We start from the raw sequence: 23,942 nt of genomic DNA on the forward strand, positions 1-23,942 counted from the left end.
GTTGCCTATAGAACTAGACTGAGAGACCATTTAAAGGCGTTTGCAGGTGTTTTGGGTTAATTAGCTGATTAGAGTGTGGCACCAGGTGTCTTCAGTATTGAACCTTTTCACAATATTCTGAGATACTGAATTTGGGGTTTTCATTAGTTGTCAGTTATAATCATCAAAATAAAAAAAAATAAACACTTGAAATATATCAGTCTGTGTGTAATGAATGTATAAATTAAACAAGTTTCACTTTTTGAATGGAATTACTGAAATAAACTTTTTGATGATATTCAGATTTCATGACCAGCACCTGTACATAATCCACTTTTAATAATGAAAAGTACTGGTAGTGGTATCGGTATTGGTATCGATATTGGTGATTCTGGCCCTGTATTACTTGGTGTCGGATTGAACCCCAAATGTGTGGTATCACACACACCTAGTCTCTATGTCAAACACAGTGTGTGGCGTGAGCTTGCAAAGATGTTTGTGCAACATTGCCCCTGTGTAGTCATTTGGAAAGTACTTGCACACGGTATCTCCTGTCAAGGTACTAAACATGTGTACCTTGTTGGATTATATTATGATTAACTGTTACTCAATAATATGCTTATATGTACAAAACCACGCTCACGTGAAGGTTTATTTGTCAATAGCAACCAAATTTTTGGAAATACAGGCTTGGCTTTGTTAGAATTTAGCAGTTACATATTGTGGTTAAATAACAGAAAACCTGCACAAATCAAGGGAGAAAATACATTCAGTATTTATTGGAATAATGTAGCAGAGTTGTCCTTTTCAATTAACGTTCCAAAATGTTCTAACTGTAATGCTGGTTACAGTGGGGAAAACAAGTATTTGTTACCTGTATAAAAGACACCTGTCCACACACTCAATCAAACAGACTCCAACCTCTCCACAATGGCCAAGACCAGAGAGCCGTGTTGACTGGGATGGGCTACTGGACAATAGGCAAACAGCTTGGTGAGAAGGCAACAACTGTTGGTGCAATTATTAGAAAATGGAAGAAGTTCAAGATGATGGTCAATCTCCCTCGGTCTGGGGCTCCATGCAAGATCTCACCTCGTGGGGCATCAATGATCATGAGGAAGGTGAGGGATCAGCCCCGAACTACACGGCAGGACCTGGTCAATGACCTGAAGAGAGCTGGGACCACAGTCTCAAAGAAAACCATTAGTAACATACTACGCCGTCATGGATTAAAATCCTGCAGCGCATGCAAGGTCCCCCCTGCTCAAGCCAGCGGATGTCCTGGCCCGTCTGAAGTGTGCCAATGACCATCTGGATGATCCAGAGGAGGAATGGGAGAAGGTCATGTGGTCTGATGAGACAAAAATGTAGCTTTTTGGTCTAAACTCCACTCGCTGTGTTTGGAGGAAGAAGTAGGATGAGTACAACCCCAAGAACACCATCCCAACTGTGAAGCATGGAGGTGGAAACATCATTCTTTGGGAACGCTTTTCTGCAAAGGGGACAGGACGACTGCATCGTATTTAGGGGGGAATGGATGGGGCCATGTATCATTTTCAGATCTTGGCCAACAACCTCCTTCTCTTAGTAAGAGCATTGAAGATGGGTCGTGGCTGGGTCTTCCAACATGACAACGACCCGAAACACACAGCCAGGGCAACTAAGGAGTGGCTCCGTAAGAAGCATCTCATGGTCCTGGAGTGGCCTAGCCAGTCTCCATACCTGAACCCAATAGAAAATCTTTTGGAGGGAGCTGAAAGTCCGTATTGCCCAGCAACAGCCCCGAAACCTGAAGGATCTGGAGAAGATCTGTATGGAGGTGTGGGACAAAATCCCTGCTGCAGTGTGTGCAAACCTGGTTAAGAACTACAGGAAACGTATGATCTCTGTGTGTGCAAACAAAGGTTTCTGTACCAAATATTAAGTTCTGTTTTTCTGATGTATCAAATACTTATGTAATGCAATTAAATGCAAATTAATTACTTAAAAATCATCGCAAACTGCTTAATCTCTTGCGAGCTGTGGCTGAGACAAACTTTGCTTTTCTCCCAAATCTATGCCAGTGACAACCAGTATAGGGGAAACATCTGTCTCTACAAATACTAATAAGAATTTAGTATTTGCTTGACTCCACTACTAAAAATGTATTACCACGATGCCAAGTCAATGATTTGTTAATGTTAAAAAAGCAATTTACTTTGTTTTACATTATGCATGTATAACTCAACCTATCTCTGAAACCTTCCATGCATCTATTTTTTTGAATTATATCTCCGTATGAAGCCAGAAAAGCATCATAAATAATGGGTAAACCCGACACCGCTAATATAAGTTTCTCTTTTGTCAATGTTTTTTAGTTAGCGAGTAGAAAAGAGAAGGGACTTCAAGATGCATAGAACATCTGCCCTGCCATCGGTAGTCGCCGAACTCCGTCACATATAATAATACCAACAATTACAATAGGTTTCCTCCTACCGGAGGACCCCTAAAAATACTAACAATTACAATAATTTATTAAAGATGCAAGCAATGATATGGGGTTCTCCTAACCAGGGTCAAGAACATTGTAAAGAATGGTCAAGGAACACAGCAAATAACAGGTGATCATAGATCATTGTTGTGTGGGGATAAACAGTTAGTTACATTGAATTCCGTAGCTATCTTAGCTATATATATCACAGTATATATACATAGTCTTCCCACACAGGTATGGTCAGTCAGACATTTCCTTTTATAGAGTACCATCTGAAAATGCTCAGTTTCTTTTAATGAAATGGTGAAGGTTGGTTATAGGTTTAGTAGTGTAATAGATCATTAAGACTTGGTAATATCATTCAAATATCAAAATCAGGTCATTCCACTATTGTTGGAGAGAATTTAACAGTTTTGTAAAGTTCCACCTTGCATAATTCCTCTGATCTTTGATGTATAGTGAATTGGAAGTCATTACAATTTATGGTTAAATTTAAATGAATTTATTTTATATTATTTTGGTTAGCTTGAAATACGTTTTTTGAAAGGTCGTGGTCCGGTCATATCTTTTACGTAACCACTAGTGATAATCACCATTTATAGGGAATAGTTCCTAGAGTCATTGGGTGAGGGAATCAGACTTATAGTTCATGAGCAGAGGATATTTATATCTTAAATTATCTTTATTGGTTAGCTTGTGTGAATACATACATATTTGTTCAGTTGTCGGGCATTTTCTCTGGCATCTTGCAATGAATCGCTTAGCCTTCATCACCCTTGACAGGCGGTCTTTCCAAATATCTAGTCAATCCAACCTACGGTGGAATTTAAGTTCATTTTTGAAGATTTTGTCAAATTATTAACATAGAGAAAAATCCAAGATGGCAGATATTATAGTCCGCCATCTTGGATTTTGCATATTTCACCAGTTCACCAGTGAACCGCTGAAACCCAAATAATAATATTAAACAAGAACAAACACAATAGGGTTTCACCAGTGAACTGCTGAAACACTAATTACATTGTTTCTAAACAACATAAACTAATTAAAGTCACTATTTACCTCAGAATACATTTATGAAATTATAATAGATTATACTTTTAAAAACACTTTTTAATAATTGGAGCTCCATTTGTATGGAAATGGAATATTGAAGACTTCAACTACAAGCGAACATGATGTGTGAAATATGCAAGATTTTGCAACAATTATATTCCGCTGGAAGAATTTCAATGTAGCAAAATCACACATTCACTAACTGGAACTCCCTTCATATGTGCTACGTTCAAGACAATAAACATACCCATTTTGGTATACATTTCAGAAGAATTCCATGTAGCAAATTTAATTTTTGGGTCATCATCACCACACCTGTTAGATTCGGAGCATCGGAGGCATCGCTACAAGGTGTTGCTACATTACATATATAATTGGTTTGAGTGTAGGGAAAGTCTGAGACATTTATACACACAACAACACACACTAACTCTCACTCTCTCTGTAGGTGGTGGATTTGTTAAACGATCTCTACACAACATTTGATGCCATCATCGCATTCCATGACGTCTATAAGGCATGGGCACCTTACTCCTCATCTCTAGTCACTATCCCCTAATATTCAAATGTGTCTATATTGTCTTTGACTGTACTTTTAATGTATGTTTGCATGTAGGTGGAGACAATAGGGGATGCATACATGTGTGCATCCGGTGTTCCTAACAGAAATGGGAACCGTCATGCTGCGGAGATGTCAAACATGTCTTTAGACATTCTCCACGCAATTGGAAACTTTCGCATCAAGCACATGCCTGATGTCAAGGTCAAGATTCGCATTGGACTGCACTCTGGTCAGCCTATGTTTGAAATTATACTCCTGATCTATAACCCCTCTGTCTGTCTTTACCCTAAGCTTTCTCTTGGGATGCTGCTTTACAGTTAAACCTGTGGCTCTTCCATCCTAGTATATGTATGTATAAGGTTTCCAGTTGGTTGGTGTTTCTGTATTTTACAGGTCCAGTGGTAGCTGGTGTTGTGGGTCTGACTATGCCAAGGTACTGTCTGTTTGGAGACACAGTCACCACAGCATCCCTTATGGAGTCTTCAGGACTGCGTAAGTTACAGGTTCTTACGACACACTCATGCTTTTTTGAGAGCATCATCTCTCATCCATGCTAGCTGTTGATGTGCACTGTATTTTGCCAGTGTATTTTGTCAGTGTGCACTGTGTGTTTTGGGATCTGTTAATGTTTTCATTTGAATTTGTCTTTAATCTGTGTTGTGTTTTACAGCATACAGGATTCACTTGAATGTAAGTACAGTGAAGATTCTACAGAGTCTGAATCAGGGCTACAAGTTTGCCACCAGAGCCAAAGACATAAAGGTACACACATTTACATTTGGAATATTTTATCCGACCCTAAGGCTAGCCTTAACTCAATATGTAACTCTTACACCAATCCCTTAAGAATCCCAAGGAGATTTTCTTCTCATGGGAACTGACAAAAAGTCCCCACAATCTTATTTTTGTTTTACCATCTGTACCGTTTGCGGTGCACCAGAGTACAATACTGTATTGTAACGGAACTTGCGTTAACAACAATTGTTCTTGCCAGTAGCAGGATTATTATATGGTCAGATTCTGCTTAAGCCGAGACCTGTGTCAAGACCAGTGCTTTCAAAATCAGCCATATATCAAAGAGTAATGTCCACTTTTTTGGTTGAGATTCTCCACTGTGGGCGACAGAAGCCTACAATGCCACAAGGAAGAGTAATTCAGTTATTTATTGCAGCATTTGATAGTCTATTAGCGCATGATATTACAGGATCAATCTATACTCTTCTCACTGTAATGTTGGTTACAAGCAGATATATACATTGAAGGGCATGTTTAACTAGCAAAGATCAGGTTTCCAAGACAGTAACCCCCATGCTAAATGTAAACATTCCTGTGGTTATCAGAGCACAACCTACTGAGATCATCTAAACAGAGATGTTTCTGTTGTTCTCATTATCTAGGTACATTCACTTCCAATGAAACGTACATTCATATTGTAATTATTAATGCTCAGATTCCACAATCCCCCCTATAAAACATTTAAAGAAAAACATTTCATGTTTGATAAAACATTACAAGTACAATTCAATTCCTAATGAAAAGAAAAGACCTATACATTTGTTACAAATGAGTAAGACAAAACAACAAAAAGCAGTATCTGACCAATGAGGTCTTATTGTTCCTCAAATGAAAATGAATGTAAACAAGACAATTGACACACCACACTCCGACACACAACTCAATGTATGACAGTCATCAATCCCGTCCCCACCTCAGATTATAAGGGTCGAGAAACATTTTGGTATCAACAGGCTACTATCAGCGTTAACGAGGTTCAGCAGAAAATTTAGACTCAACATAACATGATTAAACATTCCCCCAAAGTCCATTGAACAATCAAACCCCCTTTGTCTGTATTATGATCCATGCGACAATATAATACAAAAGACTTGCATATTGTGTTGTACCTGTGAAAGATTCTACCTTTAAAATAGGGATAACATCTACCTTTGACAGGGACCACCTATAATAGGGAATAATTCAGTATCCAAACATACCATGATAGCCGTCATAATATAGATCATTAAGCATCATCACAAATACGCCAAACTCCAATACTGGGATAGTCATTGTACAGTTTCCCACCTGTCTTGTGAGAAACAAACCTTCATACATATGAAATCACCATATCAGTTAATTTAGGAAAATCTTAGATTGTAAGGAAAGAAGTTAGTTTCCAATCAAGTGTCCTTTAGTTCTTGTCTTCAGTTTTCTTTTTCTTGCATCAGTGATGAAAGTTCCAATATCAGTTATTGCAGTCAGTGTGATGTGGTCCACATCACACTGACTGCAATAACTGATATTGGAACTTTCATCACTGATGCCTGGTAGACCTAACGAGTCAGTGTTGGTGTATAATGGAACAGTGAGTTAATTTTTTTTTAACGTAACTCCTTATAAATACCAATTGGATTTGCCTTGAGTCCTAAGCTCAACTCTGTCCAATCATAATCAATTATATCGTACATCACCCCGCCTTCACTTCATTAAGTCAATGGAAAGTGACACCATGAGTGAATGCAGAACAATGGCAAATACGGCCACAGAAGGCGCCATCCCGAACCCCCACTGACCATCATTACAGGATAGACATGAAAAATTGAGAATTGGCAGTAGGGATGGATCCAGAATCCATTCAAGAAAGAGGTGCATCCTGTATATTCATCAAAACAAAGTGAAAATGTAAAAATACACGAACATGCACTAACACCATCAAAAACATCATTATACAACACAGTCGCTTGAGCGAAGGAATTATAAACCATATAACCTATTAACTATTTTGTTAAACAGCTCTCAAATTTGACTTTGCCACAGTACCATCACACAGGTCTGAGAAATTGGCTATCATGCATTCAGAATATCCTGTAGTTTCTTGGCACACTCCTGACTAAATTGTTTGGCCCCTAGGGGATAAGCTGCACAATTAAATTATAGGAGTGAAAAACTCCAGCCCATGTTTGCAGTGGTTTACCTACTGCAACCACCAGGGCGATAGTATTAGCATAGATACAGCACACAAATTTAGCAATTTTACATGACAAAGGCCAAACTACCTCATGGCAAACAAACAGTGTCTTGATTGACCTCCTAAATTTTTGGGAATTCATAAACTTTTATAAAATTTTTGTCCATACCCATGGTCAGCCAAACCCTAAATCACACATTTTATGCATATGTTGATTGTTCTATCATCAACAGTGGGGGATGACTTTAGGTCTCTACCCTCACTTCAGTTGGTTACAAAACCATCCATTTCAACATTAAAGCTATTGAGAGGAAAATATATTTGGCATTCACTTAACGTTTGATTATCCCAAAACTGAATATACTCATGTTGGGGAAATTACCACAGGTGAGACCAGTCTGAACCAAAATTTAACTCTTAGTAATATACTGCTCTGATTTAATGGGAAACAATGGTTGGGGCCATCCAATGGGGTCTGCTCCCCTTCCCGAAGCCCTAAGGTTCACCCATTTATGGTGAGCCATTAAAAATGCCAAATGTTTGTTTAAAGAATATGACATTTAAATTCCCACACATTAAAAATCTGACATGGTCCTCAGACTGTCTGTAGAAAGATTTTCAACTTAGCCGATATCCTTCGTTAACTGCAGACTTAGATTTAGTGTCCAACCAATCTAATCTTGTTGCGGTTTGTAAAAATTTGCTTATCATTATCTACACAGAAACTCAACATTAGGGTGGAAATTAAGAAAACTCTTAAGAATGGCGATGTAGACAGAAAACAGATGTATGACGTCACTAATATCAAGGTACGATAAGTAATCCAAAGGACACTCAATGTAGGCCTTAAACACATATATATACCCTATTTGTTCATTAGTCAATTTACATTTTTAGAATTTAAACTCCATTAACAAGTATCAGGCGTCTGTTTTAGTATTATCCCAGATATCGTTGATAAATACAAAAAAATAAATTATATTATTTAACCAAACTCAATTCAGCATTTAATATACAACATAAAATTAACATCATATTTTATTGTGGGGAGTAAACTTGCTTTAGCTGTATTACCCTTTTTTGTAGGCTATGACTATATTGGATTCAAATTCAGTCCTCATGGGACACCGCATGTCTCCTTAACGTTAGACTGTCACCATGTGGATTCTTCATTCTGCCACTTATACAATATATAAGGAGAGAGAAAACACAATATTTTTACCTTTTGTAAGACAACCATGACACACTTCTAACAGATTAGAAAATCATTGTACCAATTTACTAATTCATCAGGTTTCAGATGTACCCACCTGTGGTAGCGAAAAGCTCAGCACGCAACAGATGGTTACCACGCGGTGGGCCTTGGTTAAGGCCTATCGACATTGTTGTGAGACCTCCCTGGCTTTACAGTTTGATTCAAAATTACATACAAAGCACAACAAAACAGGCTATTTCTTGAATACCTATTAAAACATGTTCAAGCATGACGGAACAAAATAGGCAATTTCGAATGCCTATTAAAACCTGCTATATACCATTAAAGTGTTTTTCAAACTATATGTAATATTCAATTGAATAAGCTTGGCTATTACCGAGGAAGGTGATCAGGTTTCCTTGATAAGTTCCAGCTTCATTTAATGGTTAGGTATGATACATTTTAGGAAATAAACATTTAAGAACTCTGAATCAATGATTATGAAAGCTCACATCAGTTCCTAGTATTGTCCATGATTCCAGGACCCCATAAGAGAGACTCTTCCTTGAGACTACTGTCGGTCGGCCAGGTAGTCAAACAGAATGTCTCCTTTGTCTCCTTTCCCGCCTTTCAACTATTGTCCTTTTTCTGCCATCTTAATGTTCCTTTGTTCCAACTTCGTCTGGACCCATTCTCAACTTCCTCAGAATCCATTTTGTTTAGTCTGAAAACTTTTTCAGGCACCGTTGTGAAAGAACCCTGCCAATCATGATGGGGCCCAATGCGTGCCACGATATTTCTATATGAATGCGTCATGCCAGAGGCTGCAGTTCTCTTCCTGTCGTATTTGTACAACTGGACGGCATTATATTTGACTTGTACAAGTCACTGCTTAGTCGCCTAAAACAATCAGCTTTATCAATAAAATACAGTTCAGCACTTCTCCAATTTATCCACCCCTAGAGATATTTTGCAAGATTTTATTCGCGGCCTAGTCAGGGAGTAACCAAGTCCTGTTTTCGACTACTGTGGATATATTGACTGTATAAGCTGTTTAACTGTTGTGAGCATTAAGGCCAAATGTTGAATGTCTGCTGAAAGTTGCAAGTAGAAAAACAGGAAATCTTATTTAGGCGGTTGCTAGAAATAGGAAGTAGATTTAGCTTGTGTGTCTCAGACACACAGGGAACAGGACACAGATTGACAACGCACACACATACTGAGGAACTTCAAGCTGAAGACATAAAGCCCAAATATGACGCTTGTGCTGCATGTACACATATAAGGTATAGAACATAAATTGGACCAATGGCACACTGCTTGGCTAACTTAACGCCCCCACTTTTTAGGCGTGTTTGAAGTATAAATAATGCTGTTATGACAGTTCATGTTTAGACATTGTGTGGCGACACTTGGTCTCCAAAAGCTTTTGTAATAAACGGAATATGCGGTACGGTAATTGACCTGACTCCTGGTGTTTAATTCTCCTTTCCAACAAACCAACTCTGGGAAGTGTTAGACTTCAACACTACCAAACGCTTTTGCAATCTTTACAGTTCGTTATATGGCGTAACTTTACGACTCGCTGTTCATCTGTATCCAAAACTCCTTCGGTTAACCAGTTAGCTAATTAGCTTGTTATCTCAGAATTTCTGTCCAGTAGATCTTCAGTAGAATCGATAAGATTATCCATCCGGTCATGGCACCATGCTGTTGGAAATCAGCCGTTTCGTATAGTGGTTGAAATAATGAATCGCATACCAGGGTTGTCAAGGGAGAGAAATTCAATTATTTACTGCAGCATTTGATAGTCTATTAGTGCATGATGTTACAGGCTCAATCTCTACCCTCTCTCTGTGTTGGTTACAAGCTGATATATACATTGAAAGGCGTGTTTACCTAGCAAATATCAGGTTTCCAATACAATAACCCCCATGCCAATGTGGTTATCAGAGCGCAACCTACAGAGAGATAATCTAAAAAGAGATGTTTCTATTGTTCTCATTATCTAGGCACATTGACTTCCAATGAAACGTACATTCATATTGTAACTGTTAATGCTCAGATTCCACAGTTTCATGCAACAATGTACATTTCTGCATTTTGTGCTCTCCTACCGTCTCCTACACTGCCACCATTGGTTTTTTAATTAGAGGTTTGGCAGACATTTAAGAATTACTCTAACAAATAACACCACAGTAAAAATTAGCACATGGTTTCAAGAAAGAATAAAGACCACAACATAATTTCATCAGAATGGAAAGAACTGTTCGACCACATCTGTACTTGACGTTGTGCAGGGTATGGATGGCTATGGCTTTTTTATTTGTTAATACACACTTACCTGTTATTTAACACCTCTGCTGCTCACTGTGTTGTAGCTACACAGTCAAGCGCAGACAAATTCATGTTCATTAGGTACTACTGTACTGTACTAAGACGAAGGTAAACTGAACAAGTCCGTACATGAATATGACTCCATTGTCTAATAGTAAATTAGTTACTTGAAATACAGTTAAAGTATTATTTATTAGTATATACATTTATATCACCATGTTAGCAAGTTTACAACTAAGTGAATGTGTTTTCATTACCTAGCTAATTTAGCCTACCCTCTCCCATCACCTAGCTGATATGTTAGAATGGAAATGTGCATCCCATGTACTGTAGATACTTAGCTACATTAATATATTATGTTTGCTTAACTAGCTATACCAAGTGGAAATTATTACTGTAGAAACTAGTGTCATGGGCCTTTTGCATAAAACTAGTTGAAGCTAACAACGTAGGCTAAAGCCTTTTGAAATAGACTGGTGGATTACACCTACGTAGGCTAAGCATGCCACACTCAATGTTCATTCTTGTATGATAACTGGTCAATGTCATAAATATGCCTCAACATTATAGTAACATTCATACTTTTCAGATGCATTTCTTGAACCTACAGCCTGAAGAGAATGCATGCTCTGTTGAACCCACAACTACATATATGTCCCTCAGGTGCTCAAGGTCCACACAATGCTCCAACTAGCCCTTGTGTTTGGTAAAAAGTAGCAATTTTCATTACAATGATGTAGTTTTGCAAACTCAAATAGAGCAAATTGGAGAGGTTGGTGCGCATGTTATTGTACTAGCCCCCAGTGGAAATCAACCCCAGAACCCAACTGATTGTCATCCTGTTTAGCTCTCATCATACAAGTTGAGGTCTTCAACTGAGGGTTGCTGACCTGGCAAATTGTGATCAGAAGTTTCCATACCCTGGCAGAAATGTATTTAAGGATAATGATCATATGAAGCCATTTATTATCACATAGTTGTTTGGCTCCTTTTTAAATCATAATGATAACAGAAATCACCCAAATGGTCCTGATCACAAGTTTACTTACCTTGAATGTTTGGCTTTGTTACAGACACGCAAAGGTGAAAATGGCAATTAAAGGTGAATTTCCCACATTTCCCACATTTTAAAATTGCAATTAGTGTCTGTGTATAAATATTGAATGAGTTTGTTAGCTCCCACGTGGATGTACAGGAGAAATACAGGCTGCTATGGAAAAAGACAGTGTGGTTGTTTCAAGGAGCACAATACGACAATACTTATAGTGAACAGAATACCATCCCCACTATGAAGCAGTGGTTGCTCACTGATGTTTTGGGGGTGTGTGAGCTTTAAAAGCACTGGAAATCTTATGAAAATTGATGGCAAGATGAATGCAGCATGTAATCAGAAAATACTGGCAGACAATTTGCATTCTTCTGCACGAAAGCTGCGCATGACACGCTCTTGGACTTTCCAGCACAACAATGACCATAAGCACAAGGCCAAGATGACACTCCAGTGGTTACAGCAGAAAAAAGTGAAGGTTTTGGAGTGACCATCACAATCTCCTGACCTTAAAAACATCAAGCCACTCTGGGGAGATCTCAAACGTGCGGTTCATGCAAGATGACCAAAGACTTTGTATGACCTGGAGGCCTTTTGCCAAGACAAATAGGCAGCTATACCACCTGCAAGAATTCAGGGCCTATAGACAATTATTACAAAACACTGCATTATGTCATTGAGGCTAAAGGGGGCAATACACAGTATTAAGAACTAAGCATATGCAGACATTTGAACAGGGGTCAGTTCCTTATTTCTTTGTTGCCATGTTTTGTTTTATGATTGTGCCATTCTGTTATGACCTACAGTTGAATGTGAATCCCATAAGTAATAAAAGACATGTTTTGCCCGCTCACTCATGTTTTCTTTACAAATGGTACTGTACATATATGACCAATTCTCCAAGGGTATGCAAACTTTTGAGCACAATTGTATTGGCTTACAGTGTGGACATTGAAATACAGTGGGGCAAAAAAGTTTTTAGTCAGCCACCAATTGTGCAAGTTCTCCCACTCAAAAAGATAAGAGAGGCCTGTAATTTTCATCATATGTACACTTCAAAATCCAGAAAATCACATTGTAGGATTTTTTATGAATTTATTGGTAAATTATGGTGGATAAATAAGTATTTGGTCAATAAGTTCATCTCAATACTTTGTTTTACAGGTGCTGGTCATACAATTAGAATATCATCAAAAAGTTGATTTATTTCAGTAATTCCATTCAAAAAGTGAAACTTGTATGTTATATTCATTCATTACACACAGACTGATATATTTCAAATGTTTATTTATTTTAATTGTGATGATTATAACTGACAACTAATGAAAATCCCAAATTCAGTATCTCAGAAAATTTGAATATTACTTAAGACTGATTTTTAGAAATGTTGGCCAACTGAAAAGTATGAACATGAAAAGTATGAGCATGTTCAGCACTCAATACTTGGTTGGGGCTCCTTTTGCCTGAATTGCTGCAGCAATGCGGCGTGGCATGAGTCAATCAGTCTGTGGCACTGCTCAGATGTTATGAGAGCCCAGGTTGCTCTGATAGTGGCCTTCAGCTCTTCTGTATTGTTGGGTCTGGCGTATCGCATCTTCCTCTTCACAATACCCCATAGATTTTCTATAAGGTTAAGGTCAGGCGAGTTTGCTGGCCAATTAAGAACAGGTCCTTAAACCAGGTACTGGTAGCTTTGGCACTGTGTGCTGGTGCCAAGTCCTGTTGGAAAATGAATTCTGCATCTCCATAAAGTTGGTCAGCAGTAGGAAGCATGAAGTGCTCTAAAACTTCCTGGTAGACGTCTGCGTTGAACTTGGATCTCAGAAAACACAGTGGACCAACACCAGCAGATGACATGGCACCCCAAACCATCACTGACTGTGCAAACTTTACACTGGACTTCAAGCAACGTGGATTCTAAGCCTCTCTTCTCTTCCTCCAGACTCTGGGACCTTGAATTCAAAGGAAATGAAAAATTTACTTTAATCAGAGAACATAACTCAGCAGCAGTCCAGTACTTTTAGTCTTTAGCCCAGACGAGATTCTTCTGATGCTGTGTCTTGTTCAAGCGTGGCTTGACACAAGGAATGCGACAGCTGAAACCCATGTCTTGCATACGTCTGTGCGTGTTGGTTCAGAAAGCACTGACTCCAGCTGCAGTCCACTCTTTGTGAATCTCCCCCATATTTTTTCACAATCCTCTCCAGGGTCCCTATTGCTTGTACACTTTTTTCTACCACATTTTTTCCTTCCCTTCGCCTCTCTATTAATGTGCTTGGACATAGAGCTCTGTGAACTGCCAGCCTCTTTAGCTATGACCTTTTGTGTCTTGCCCTCCTTGTGCAAGATGTCAATGGTTGTCTTTTGGACAGCTGTCAAGTCAGCAGTCTTCCCCATGATTGTGTTGCCTACAGAACTAGACTGAGAGACCATTTAAAGGCCTTTGCAGGTGTTTTGGGTTAATTAGCTCATTAGAGTGTGGCACCAGGTGTCTTCAATATTGAACCTTTTCACAATATTCTTATTTTCTGAGATACTGAATTTGGGGTTGTCATTTCATTAGTTGTCAGTTATAATCATCAAAATTAAAAGAAATAAACACTTGAAATATATATGTCTGTGTGGAATGAATGTGTAAAGTATACAAGTTTCACTTTTTGAATGGAATTACTGAAATAAATCAACTTTTTGATGATGAGCAGGGGGACCTTGCAGGCACTGCAGGATTTCAGTCCTTCACCGCGTAGTGTGTTACCAATTGTTTTCTTGGTGACTATGGTCCCAGCTGCCTTGAGATCATTGAGACAAGATCCTCCATTTTAGTTCTGGGCTGATTCCTCACCGTTCTCATGATTCTCACAGCAACTCAACGAGGTGAGATCTTGCATGGAGCCCCAGACCGGGGGAGATTGACTCTTCTTTTGTGTTTCTTCCATTTGCGAATAATCGCACCAACTGTTGTCACCTTCTCACCAAGCTGCTTGGCGATGGTCTTGTAGCCCATTCCAGCCTTGTGTAGGTCTACAATCTTGTCCCTGACATCCTTGGACAGCTCTTTGGTTTTGACCATGGTGGAGAGTTTGGAATCTGATTGATTGATTGCTTCTGTGGACAGGTGTCTTTTATACAGGTAATAAACTGAGATTAGGAGCACCCCCTTTAAGAGTGTGCTCCTAATCTCAGCTCGTATTTGATTTTCAATAAAATAAATATGCAAATCAAAGGTTGTAAAATGTGCATATACACTCACCTAAAGCATTATTAGGAACAACATACTAATACTGTGTTTGACCCCCTTTCGCCTTCAGAACTGCCTTAATTCTATGTGGCATTGATTCAACAAGGTGCTGAAAGCATTCTTTAGAAATGTTGGCCCATATTGATAGGATAGCACCTTGCAGTTGATGGAGATTTGTGGGATGCACATCCAGGGCACAAAGCTCCCGTTCCACCACATCCCAAAGATGCTCTATTGGGTTGAGATCTGGATACTGTGGGGGGCATTTCAGTACAGTGAACTCATTGTCATGTTCAAGAAACCAATTTGAAATGATTCGAGCTTTGTGACATGGTGCATTATCCTGCTGGAAGTAGCCATCAGAGGATGGGTACATGGTGGTCATAAAGGGATGGACATGGTCAGAAACAATGCTCAGGTAGGCTGTGGCATTTAAACGATGCCCAATTGGCACTAAGGGGCCTAAAGTGTGCCAAGAAAACATCCCCCACACCATTACACCACCACCACCAGCCTGCACAGTGGTAACAAGGCATGATGGATCCATGTTCTCATTCTGTTTACGCCAAAATCTGACTCTACCACCTGAATGTCTCAACAGAAATCAAGACTCATCAGACCAGTCCAGTCTTCAACTGTCCAATTTTGGTGAGCTCGTGCAAATTGTAGCCTCTTTTCCCTATTTATAGTGGAGATGAGTGGTACCCGGTGGGGTCTTCTGCTGTTGTAGCCCATCCGCCTCAAGGTTGTGCGTGTTGTGGCTTCACAAATGCTTTGCTGCATACCTCGGTTGTAACGAGTGGTTATTTCAGTCAAAGTTGCTCATCTTTCAGCTTGAATCAGTCGGCCCATTCTCCTCTGACCTCTAGCATCAACAAGCCATTTTCGCCCACAGGACTGCCGTATACTGGATGTTTTTCCCTTTTCACACCATTCTTTGTAAACCCTAGAAATGGTTGTGCGTGGAAATTCCAGTAACTGAGCAGATTGTGAAATACTCAGACCGGCCCGTCTGGCACCAACAACCATGCCACGCTCAAAATTGCTTAAATCACCTTTCTTTCCCATTCTGACATTCAGTTTGGAGTTCAGGACATTGTCTTGACCAGGACCACACCACTAAATGCATTGAAGCAACTGCCATGTGATTGGTTGATTAGATAATTGCATTAATGAGAAATTGAACAGGTGTTCCTAATAATTCTTTAGGTGAGTGTATTTCTGACTACAATACGTGCTCAGGAAATATCTCTCATAGCAATTAAGGAAGAATGGAAGTTTTTTTCTATGATTTTATATGGTAACAGCAAAGGTTTGTTGTTGAATATACTAACTTTACCTCAATCAAACTAGCAGAACATCTGAATCGTGAGCACTTTGGTGGTACAATAACGCACAGTGGAGGTGTAGCCTTTAATCGAATCTAAAACGCAGTTCTGTACATTTCCTGATCATGTCAGCTACTCCACTCCTACTTCCCATGGCAATGCTTGTGCTGAAAAGTGAGCTTCAGTAATGTCAATGCTTAGATTCACTATAGACACTTGCCAGATTCTCATTCATGTATCATGTTAATATTGCAAATGTGAAGTGTTCCTAAACTTCTTTGGCATGTGAACCAATATTGATTCACTACCCCACCAGCTTTGACCGTATATACCAACTATTATTAAAAAAATAATAAATAAAAATTATTTTATGAATTTATAGAATTAAGAATACAGCAGTTCAAGAAATTCCAAGACAATTCCAGTATCAGTAATGGGGTCGTAATTATTTTGTACCTCACACATTTTAATGTTAGGGACATTTGCAGGAAGAAAACAACCATGTTAATTACAAGTACATTATGCAGCTACCGTAGGTTGCTGCTAGCCTGATTCTATGCATAAAGCTAAAAAAAATTATCTGATGACCCTATTTGGCAAACACTACAATAAATCATGTTAATGTGTGTAGAATATAGGAAATCAGCTGTGAAACTTGAGAGAGAATGTAAACTTGTCCCATGGCAACAACAGAATTCCAGAAAACATGCTTTAAAACTGAATCATTTTCTGTCCCAAAAGTGTACAAAACCTGAGAGTGTACAAAATGATCAGAGTTACTACAGATGTTGTAAAAATATATTAATGGTTAATGTTACTAAATAATCAGGTTTTGTAACAAAACATGCACGCATGCACATACACACACACACTCAAACACATGTCTAATTCTTACTGAAAGCTGATGTCTTGTCTCCCACTCAGGTAAAGGACAGTCAGGACACTTACTGGCTGCTTGGAAGAGATGGCTTCACCAAACCACTTCCTGTTCCTCCTGACCTATCACCAGGGTAAACTAAACATACATGTATTTCCATCCAAATTCTTTGTTGCCTATATTAGGTTTGAATAAAAATCTATATGGGACAACGAGGGGACCCTGGATTGCTTGGTACTACTAGGGGAGGAGTCCCCAAATAAAATGTTGCTTAGGGCCCCGATAAGGCTAGAGCCCGCCCTGCCTGCAAGGATTAAATATATTATTGTTTTAACTTATCCTACTGAAAATCAATGTTCCATGTATCCAGTATGAGACTTTTGAGATTAACAAAATATTTTTTAACACTAGGACTGTCCAGCCTTTCAAACGAACATTAAAAGCCAGAGCCAAACACAGTTTTTCATAATTAACAGATGAATCAGGCCTATTAGCATTCACACGCACCTCCACATCGCCATCCTGCCAGAGAATCAGTTCTTCTACAGGGATGTCATCAAACTATACACAGTAGAATAGTCCAAAAAATTTGCAATTATACAATTTATTTTAAATGGTTAATGAATTAGAAAAAATACAATCATGTGTTTGTATTGAGGGTCAAAATTATAAGAAAAAAAATTACAAAAAAAGACTACATAGAATTACTATTTCTAAGAATACAGGCTATAAGCATTTTCGTTTGTTTATTATGCCCTACAAATGTACAAAATGAAAATTACATAACACTTAAATTATTCAAAAATAAATCCATTAGAATTTTGTTTTCATTTTGATCTCATTTTGGGGATGTACAAGGTGAAATAACAGACATTATCAACCAGTTTGAGACGATCAGAGGATATCCACATGAACAGCCGCACATAGGCCTAAAGCACAGTTGCTTAATTTCAACCCCAATGCATAGCTCTAGTCTCCTAGATTACTGGCATATAGAATTTGTCTATAGGTGACATGAATACGTTTTAGAAACATTTTGAGAAGTTATAAAAAAAAAAGACAAGGTCCAAAATTTTGAGAAGTTATTAAAAAAAAAAGACAAGGTCCAAAATGTGAATGGGACGTCTTTGCAGGACTCTCCCGGGGTTTGTAGTGGGGCTATGGAATAGATTTTATTGCCAATGCAAGTCTCTAGTGGGAAAGAATATCATTGGTATTTCGTTACGTGAATAATTATTTAGCCTAATAGATTCGTAGAATATTTACCTTCAGTAAAACAAGTTGAGAAAATTCAAAGTGAGATGATATGATGTGTGTGCGATTTAGTTTCTTTCTCTCCCCAAATATAAAAACAGTAACATGTAATACCTTTGTTGAATTGGTGACTGATGAACAATATCCTTAGTATTTTGTTTCATGAATAATTATTTAGCATAATACATTCTTAGATTTACATTTGATGAATTAGCCTACACAATAAGCTGAATCACCTATTGAAAAACCCTAACGTTTGATAAGTAGCCGATATCATTTGTATTATGTTTCAATAATAGCCTATTTAAGTTTATGAAGGGTCATGGAAATCTTGTATTTCATTTGTAAGTTCATTCAAATTCAACCAAGCTCTGATCATTCATCTGGGAGTATCACGCATTCATCTATTGACATCATGCATTCAGTGAGGAGTGATTAGTGGGTACCATTTGGGTACCAACACTAAGTGCCATGGGCTATTGGCGATTTAAGTCTGAAAATAGTAGGAAATAAACAGGTAAATAGTATGTAGATAGTTTTCCTTTTGTGAGTTCATAATTCTGACAACGGAAAAATGTAATATACGCCTATTTAAGAAAAGTCATGGAAAGAGGAGGGTGTAGCTTTCAAAATGGCAGTTTTATTTCAATTACAAACTCAAACACCAATTCACGTAGGCATTTGGCTGTCCTAGTGTTAAAACACCTATTTTGCAAGGATATGTAATATGTTGTTTATGTTTGCATAATCTGCTAGTAGAATCTCTATCATACCTCTGTTAATCATGAAATTCCAAGTTTGAAAGTAATTGGTTTTGATTAAATGGGGCACAAACATGACAATGAGACTTTTTAGTTTGACACGGCCGCTTTCACAATCAGTGACCAAAAATTGCAGACTGTAACATAAGGGAAGTAATGACGAATATCTGAGATTTGTCTAAGTTCTTTAATTGCAACTTTTCTTGTTCTAGGACCCCCACCCACGCCATTAGTCAATCCAGGAAACCCCATCATATGTTCTCCTATGTAACTCACTTGATTTGATGTGGGGCCAGTATGAAAAAGTGTGCTCAATCACTAGTGCAAGTGCAGTGTAATGTAGTACATTACTCTCCCCCACAAATGAGATTTGATAGAACTTACTACACAAGAGATTTTAGAAACTGTCCTTTTTAAAACACACAACTGCCATTCATCACATAAAATGTATATGGTATGTACCCAAGGTTCCCCAATTTTTTGTTTTCCGTGTGACAGAAGATTTGTTTTTCACATAGATAATCGTTACTTCACAAAGTTCAAACGAAACGCATTAGTGAGGACAGAGTAATGTAACCAGAGATTCTGCACTCCTGCCAGCTTGACCTTGTTCTCCCTGAGTAATAGAATTGCGTGCAGAGTCAAAAAATTACTTCAAACGATCTATGAATTCAGACAAATCTTGAATATTTGTCGTTATTCAATTTTAAGGCTACAACATTATAACATGCATCTTTCTCTCCCCAGGGCCAGTAACCATGGAATCAGTCTAGATGAAATTCCAGCGGACCGCAGACAGAAGTTCCTTGACCGGCAGAACAAAAACAAACAAAACAAAAAATAACAACATGATGCTGAAATATTTCCTATTTGTGTAGCTCTACTTAGTCTTTAGTGTTACTACTACTGTTACCTCTCAGCTTTAAATACATCAGTCTCTCCAGAATTCTACATCGATTTATTATGACACCTTCTAGTGCAATAATATTCCAAGTATATACATCATGTGACCTATGTTAAACTACCAGAGTTCCCACGGCTCCTTGAAAAGTCTTAAAAGGTCAAAATATCAGAGGAATGGTCATAAATTGTCATAAATTTACCATAAATTTGCAGATGGTGCATTTTAGGCTGATGGGGGGAAATTGTAGCCCACAGTGGAACAGCAGGTAAAATGTCTAATTAGCGTGTATTTGTTTAACAGTCTTAGACAACGAGAAACTCCGCCATTAATACACGTTTTACCTTACGTTAGCTAGCTACAATGACGTCTGGCTGCTTGTCATCCTTTTGTTGTCGTCAGTAGTTGCTAGATAGGGGTGAACCAAGATGGGGAGATGCATGTTTAATGAAAAAAGGTTGGAGGAAGTTAAGCTTCGGAGGTGGCCGACACCTTCAGGAAACAAGTAGGCATACAAGGCAAGGTGCAATTTGGAACTGGCTTCAAGGGCCAGATTTTAATACCCCTGACCAAGATCGTGAAATTAAGAGAGCAGTAGAGCTATGAAACATATCTTGAGGAGAGTTTGGGTTGGTGTTCCGATACAATGATGGGGGATGTTGAATAGCTTACATTGGAGCTACCCTACAGCCATCAGCCATCAACCGTTATGGAATCACCCCTTTGAAATTAATGACTGCTGCTACACTACTCACATTGCGTCACGTCCAGTGGCAGCTTCCAAGCTTCACAAAACTCTGAGGTTGAATTCTTGATGGCCGACGCGTGCATTAATTCTGTCTTGTGACTTGAAATAATAAATTTATAGATTTTTCATACAAATAATTTTAACTCAGAGTGGCCTATTATGTAGGGCAGGGCTGGCCAACCCTGTTCCTGCAGAGCCACTGTCCTGTAGGTTTTCTCTCCAACTCTAATTTAGCACACCTGAATCTAATAATTAGCTGGAATGAAAAGCTACATAATGGCACTCATTTATCAAAAGTGCGTACACCAAATTTCCAGCGTGCACCTGGCGTACACCCAAAACCACGGTGACTTTGAGATTTATCAATATGGACGTTGGCGTACGGCACTCTCAAATCCTACGCCAGCTCAGGAGGTGGTGTACGCACGTTTTGAGTTAGTGCGGAAATGCGCATGTTGAGTTATATGTTCTCATCATTTATGTTATATTATGTTGTTTAATTATGATACTGACTGTTGTATACCCAAAATTGTGCAAGAGTTAATTGTGCGCATGTGTGAAAAGACGGGACTTTTATTTTGACCTGTCTCAAGTAAAAAATGTGTAGCCGTATACTCAGCCTCTGCTGCAGTTCCCTCGTGCACTGATGTTATGCCAGTGCAGAGATGTAAACGGAAAATAAAACAGTATTAATAGTTATATTTGGAGTGATCTTTGGTGGATGGATGACAACAGAATATTGCACATGGACATGGCGGAGAGAAATGAAACCTTAACAGCGCAGAAAAGAAAATCCTAACGCACTGACAAACTAAAAGATGTGATACATTATGACCTACTGTAAAAAAAAACAACAACATAATTACAAACTTCAGTGTTTATTTTTGTGCAACATGGACTTCAAAGTTTCATTTGTGTGACTTTACCAAAGCATTTGACTTACATGTATTCCTTCAGATGCGAGTCTGTGCGCTTTACATGACGTTTCAGGGTTAGGCACGGCAGTTGCGCATGGACTGGGTTCAGTAATAAAAGGCTTTGAATTACCAAAATATAATTCAGACTGACAAAATAATAAAAATGACATTCTTCTTCTTTTAGACAATAATAGAAATAATAATAATAACGACATTCTTCTTCTAAATAACAATAAACGTCATTGATAAATATCATGAAATAATAAGACGAATATTACAAATTGTCATGCAGTTATTAATGTGAATGAATGGTACTCCACATCACATCATCATCTTTTATTCCGCTTTTTGAACTGCCAAATGAAACAATTTTATTTATTTCTACCTCCCTGGTGATCGTCTCAATCTCCACGTCAGAGAAGTTTCTCTTTTTTGCCGTCTTCCGTGTGTCCATGGCGTAAAATGAGGGCGTGGGGGAAGCGGAGACTTGAATATATAGGGGCGTGTTATTCTAATGACGATCGTTTTCATCCGCGGCATTTATGAAGGGAAGGTATTGCGTACACCTGGATTTTAAAGGTACGCACAGTTTCATAAATCAGGCGATGAGAGGAGTGTAAGCAAAATCTTACGCCAACATATACGCCCGTTTCTACGCAAGAATGATAAATGAGGGCCAATGTGAGTCACAAATCGGGTTGAAGAGAAAACCTACAGGACAGTGGCTCTCCAGGATCAGGGTTGGCCAGCCCAGATGTAGGGGAAATAACAAATTTGCAGCATATGTTTGTTTCAGCTCTTTGGACTTCTGGCATTACTTCAGTTTTTTTGGAAGTTGCCACAAGTCAGCTGACACACTGACCATGCTATGGTAAAAGTTGGATGATGGATGGTGAACAACTGATCAGGGGAGAAGTATAGGTTTTTGTATGTCCCAATTCACCACTAATTCACAACTTAATTGTGAAAAACTTAAGCAAAGATATACTAACCTTTATTAAAAACTAACGTTCTTCATCTGTTCTTCTGATGGCAATGCAACGCGGCTAGTGTTAATACACTGTTAAACCGTTACAAAAACCTATACAAAAGTAGGACTCAATAAATTGTTTCTTCTATCAAACAAATTGTTAAAAGGCATTGGTTGGTTATATTTAAAATCAAAACCCAAAATCAAAACATCACGTGAAATCAAAACAGATAGATATAGTGGGAGGTCTAGGTCTAGGTATGACAACCTGAAGGGGGTAAGCTATGTACAATAGAGCACTACTATATATTTTCTAAAAGGTATCTAAGAATACTGGAGCCAGTAGAGCATTATGTTGTATAAACTTGCAGATATTGCTAGCTCTGGGTTTCAGGGGCCTTTTTCAAACACATTTCACAGGTGAATCTCTAGATTAAAGTTTTATTACAAAAAGGAATGCTTACAGTGAAGTTAAGGCTTTTTATAGCATATGTTTTCTGTTAGATAATAGAACATAACCATATCTTGATCACACCTGTCTGTAGCTATGGTGCAGAAGCTATAAACAAATCACCTGGGAATGAGAAAATATGTTATGTTTGGGTTGGCATTTACCTGATTTATTATTTTCATGTGGGTCTTGGGGATATTTCGGAAGGGATGACCAGTGTTACTAGGCATGCCTCCATGCAGCACAAGATGATAGTCTTAGGTTTGTGCTTGTGGACTATCCTCTTCAATTCGAACCCCATGTTTTTAATTGGAATCTTGTACGGAGACTGAGATGGCCATTGTAAAACATTGATTGTGCAAAGGCAACCAGGTATTAGGCTATAATACAGTACTTTGTGGAATTAATTAAGCCATTTACTAGCAAAACAGCCCAAAAGCATCAGTGATCCACCATCATATTTAACTTTTGATATTAGGGGCCATATTCACAAAACACCTTAAAATAGCTTCCAACTTGCTGATTTTAGAGAAACTCTTAAAAACAACGGGTGTGTCAGTCTATTTTAGAAGTGTATTTCAGTTGAACAAGACTACCGTGCACGGTCCACGTCACTTGCAATACTTCATTAAGAACAATGTTTTGGTTATTTTACTAGACCAAAATCAGAAGAGGCCATCTTAAACAGGTAAGTTAACTCAAGTAGACCAATTAGGTCGCACATCTCACACTTGTCACTCATTGAATGAATAATGAATAATCATGCATGATTACATAATGGTGTCATATAAAAGGTACATTATACTTCGCTAAGATTTACACATAATTATAGTACATAGTTTTTTTGATTTGCTTCTCCGTAAGTGTGTATGTATGTATGTA

At 38.3% G+C, this 23,942-nt stretch overlaps 1 protein-coding gene across 1 annotated transcript in view; it reads left to right on the forward strand.

Moving 5' to 3' along the window:
- The window catches only part of LOC105030948 (retinal guanylyl cyclase 2), a 182,894-nt gene extending 161,820 nt beyond the window's left edge, over positions 1–21,074 (forward strand). Inside the window, exons 15-20 of the mRNA XM_029118297.2 lie at positions 3,957–4,025; positions 4,125–4,299; positions 4,464–4,562; positions 4,741–4,832; positions 17,106–17,191; positions 19,821–21,074. Coding sequence (XP_028974130.2) covers positions 3,957–4,025; positions 4,125–4,299; positions 4,464–4,562; positions 4,741–4,832; positions 17,106–17,191; positions 19,821–19,917 — 618 coding nt within the window. The 3' untranslated portion in view covers positions 19,918–21,074. The remainder of the gene's footprint in view (positions 1–3,956; positions 4,026–4,124; positions 4,300–4,463; positions 4,563–4,740; positions 4,833–17,105; positions 17,192–19,820) is intronic.
- Positions 21,075–23,942: the final 2,868 nt, after the last annotated feature.

This window comes from Esox lucius, chromosome 25, assembly GCF_011004845.1.
Source record: "Esox lucius isolate fEsoLuc1 chromosome 25, fEsoLuc1.pri, whole genome shotgun sequence".
Classification (NCBI taxonomy): Eukaryota; Metazoa; Chordata; class Actinopteri; order Esociformes; family Esocidae; genus Esox; species Esox lucius.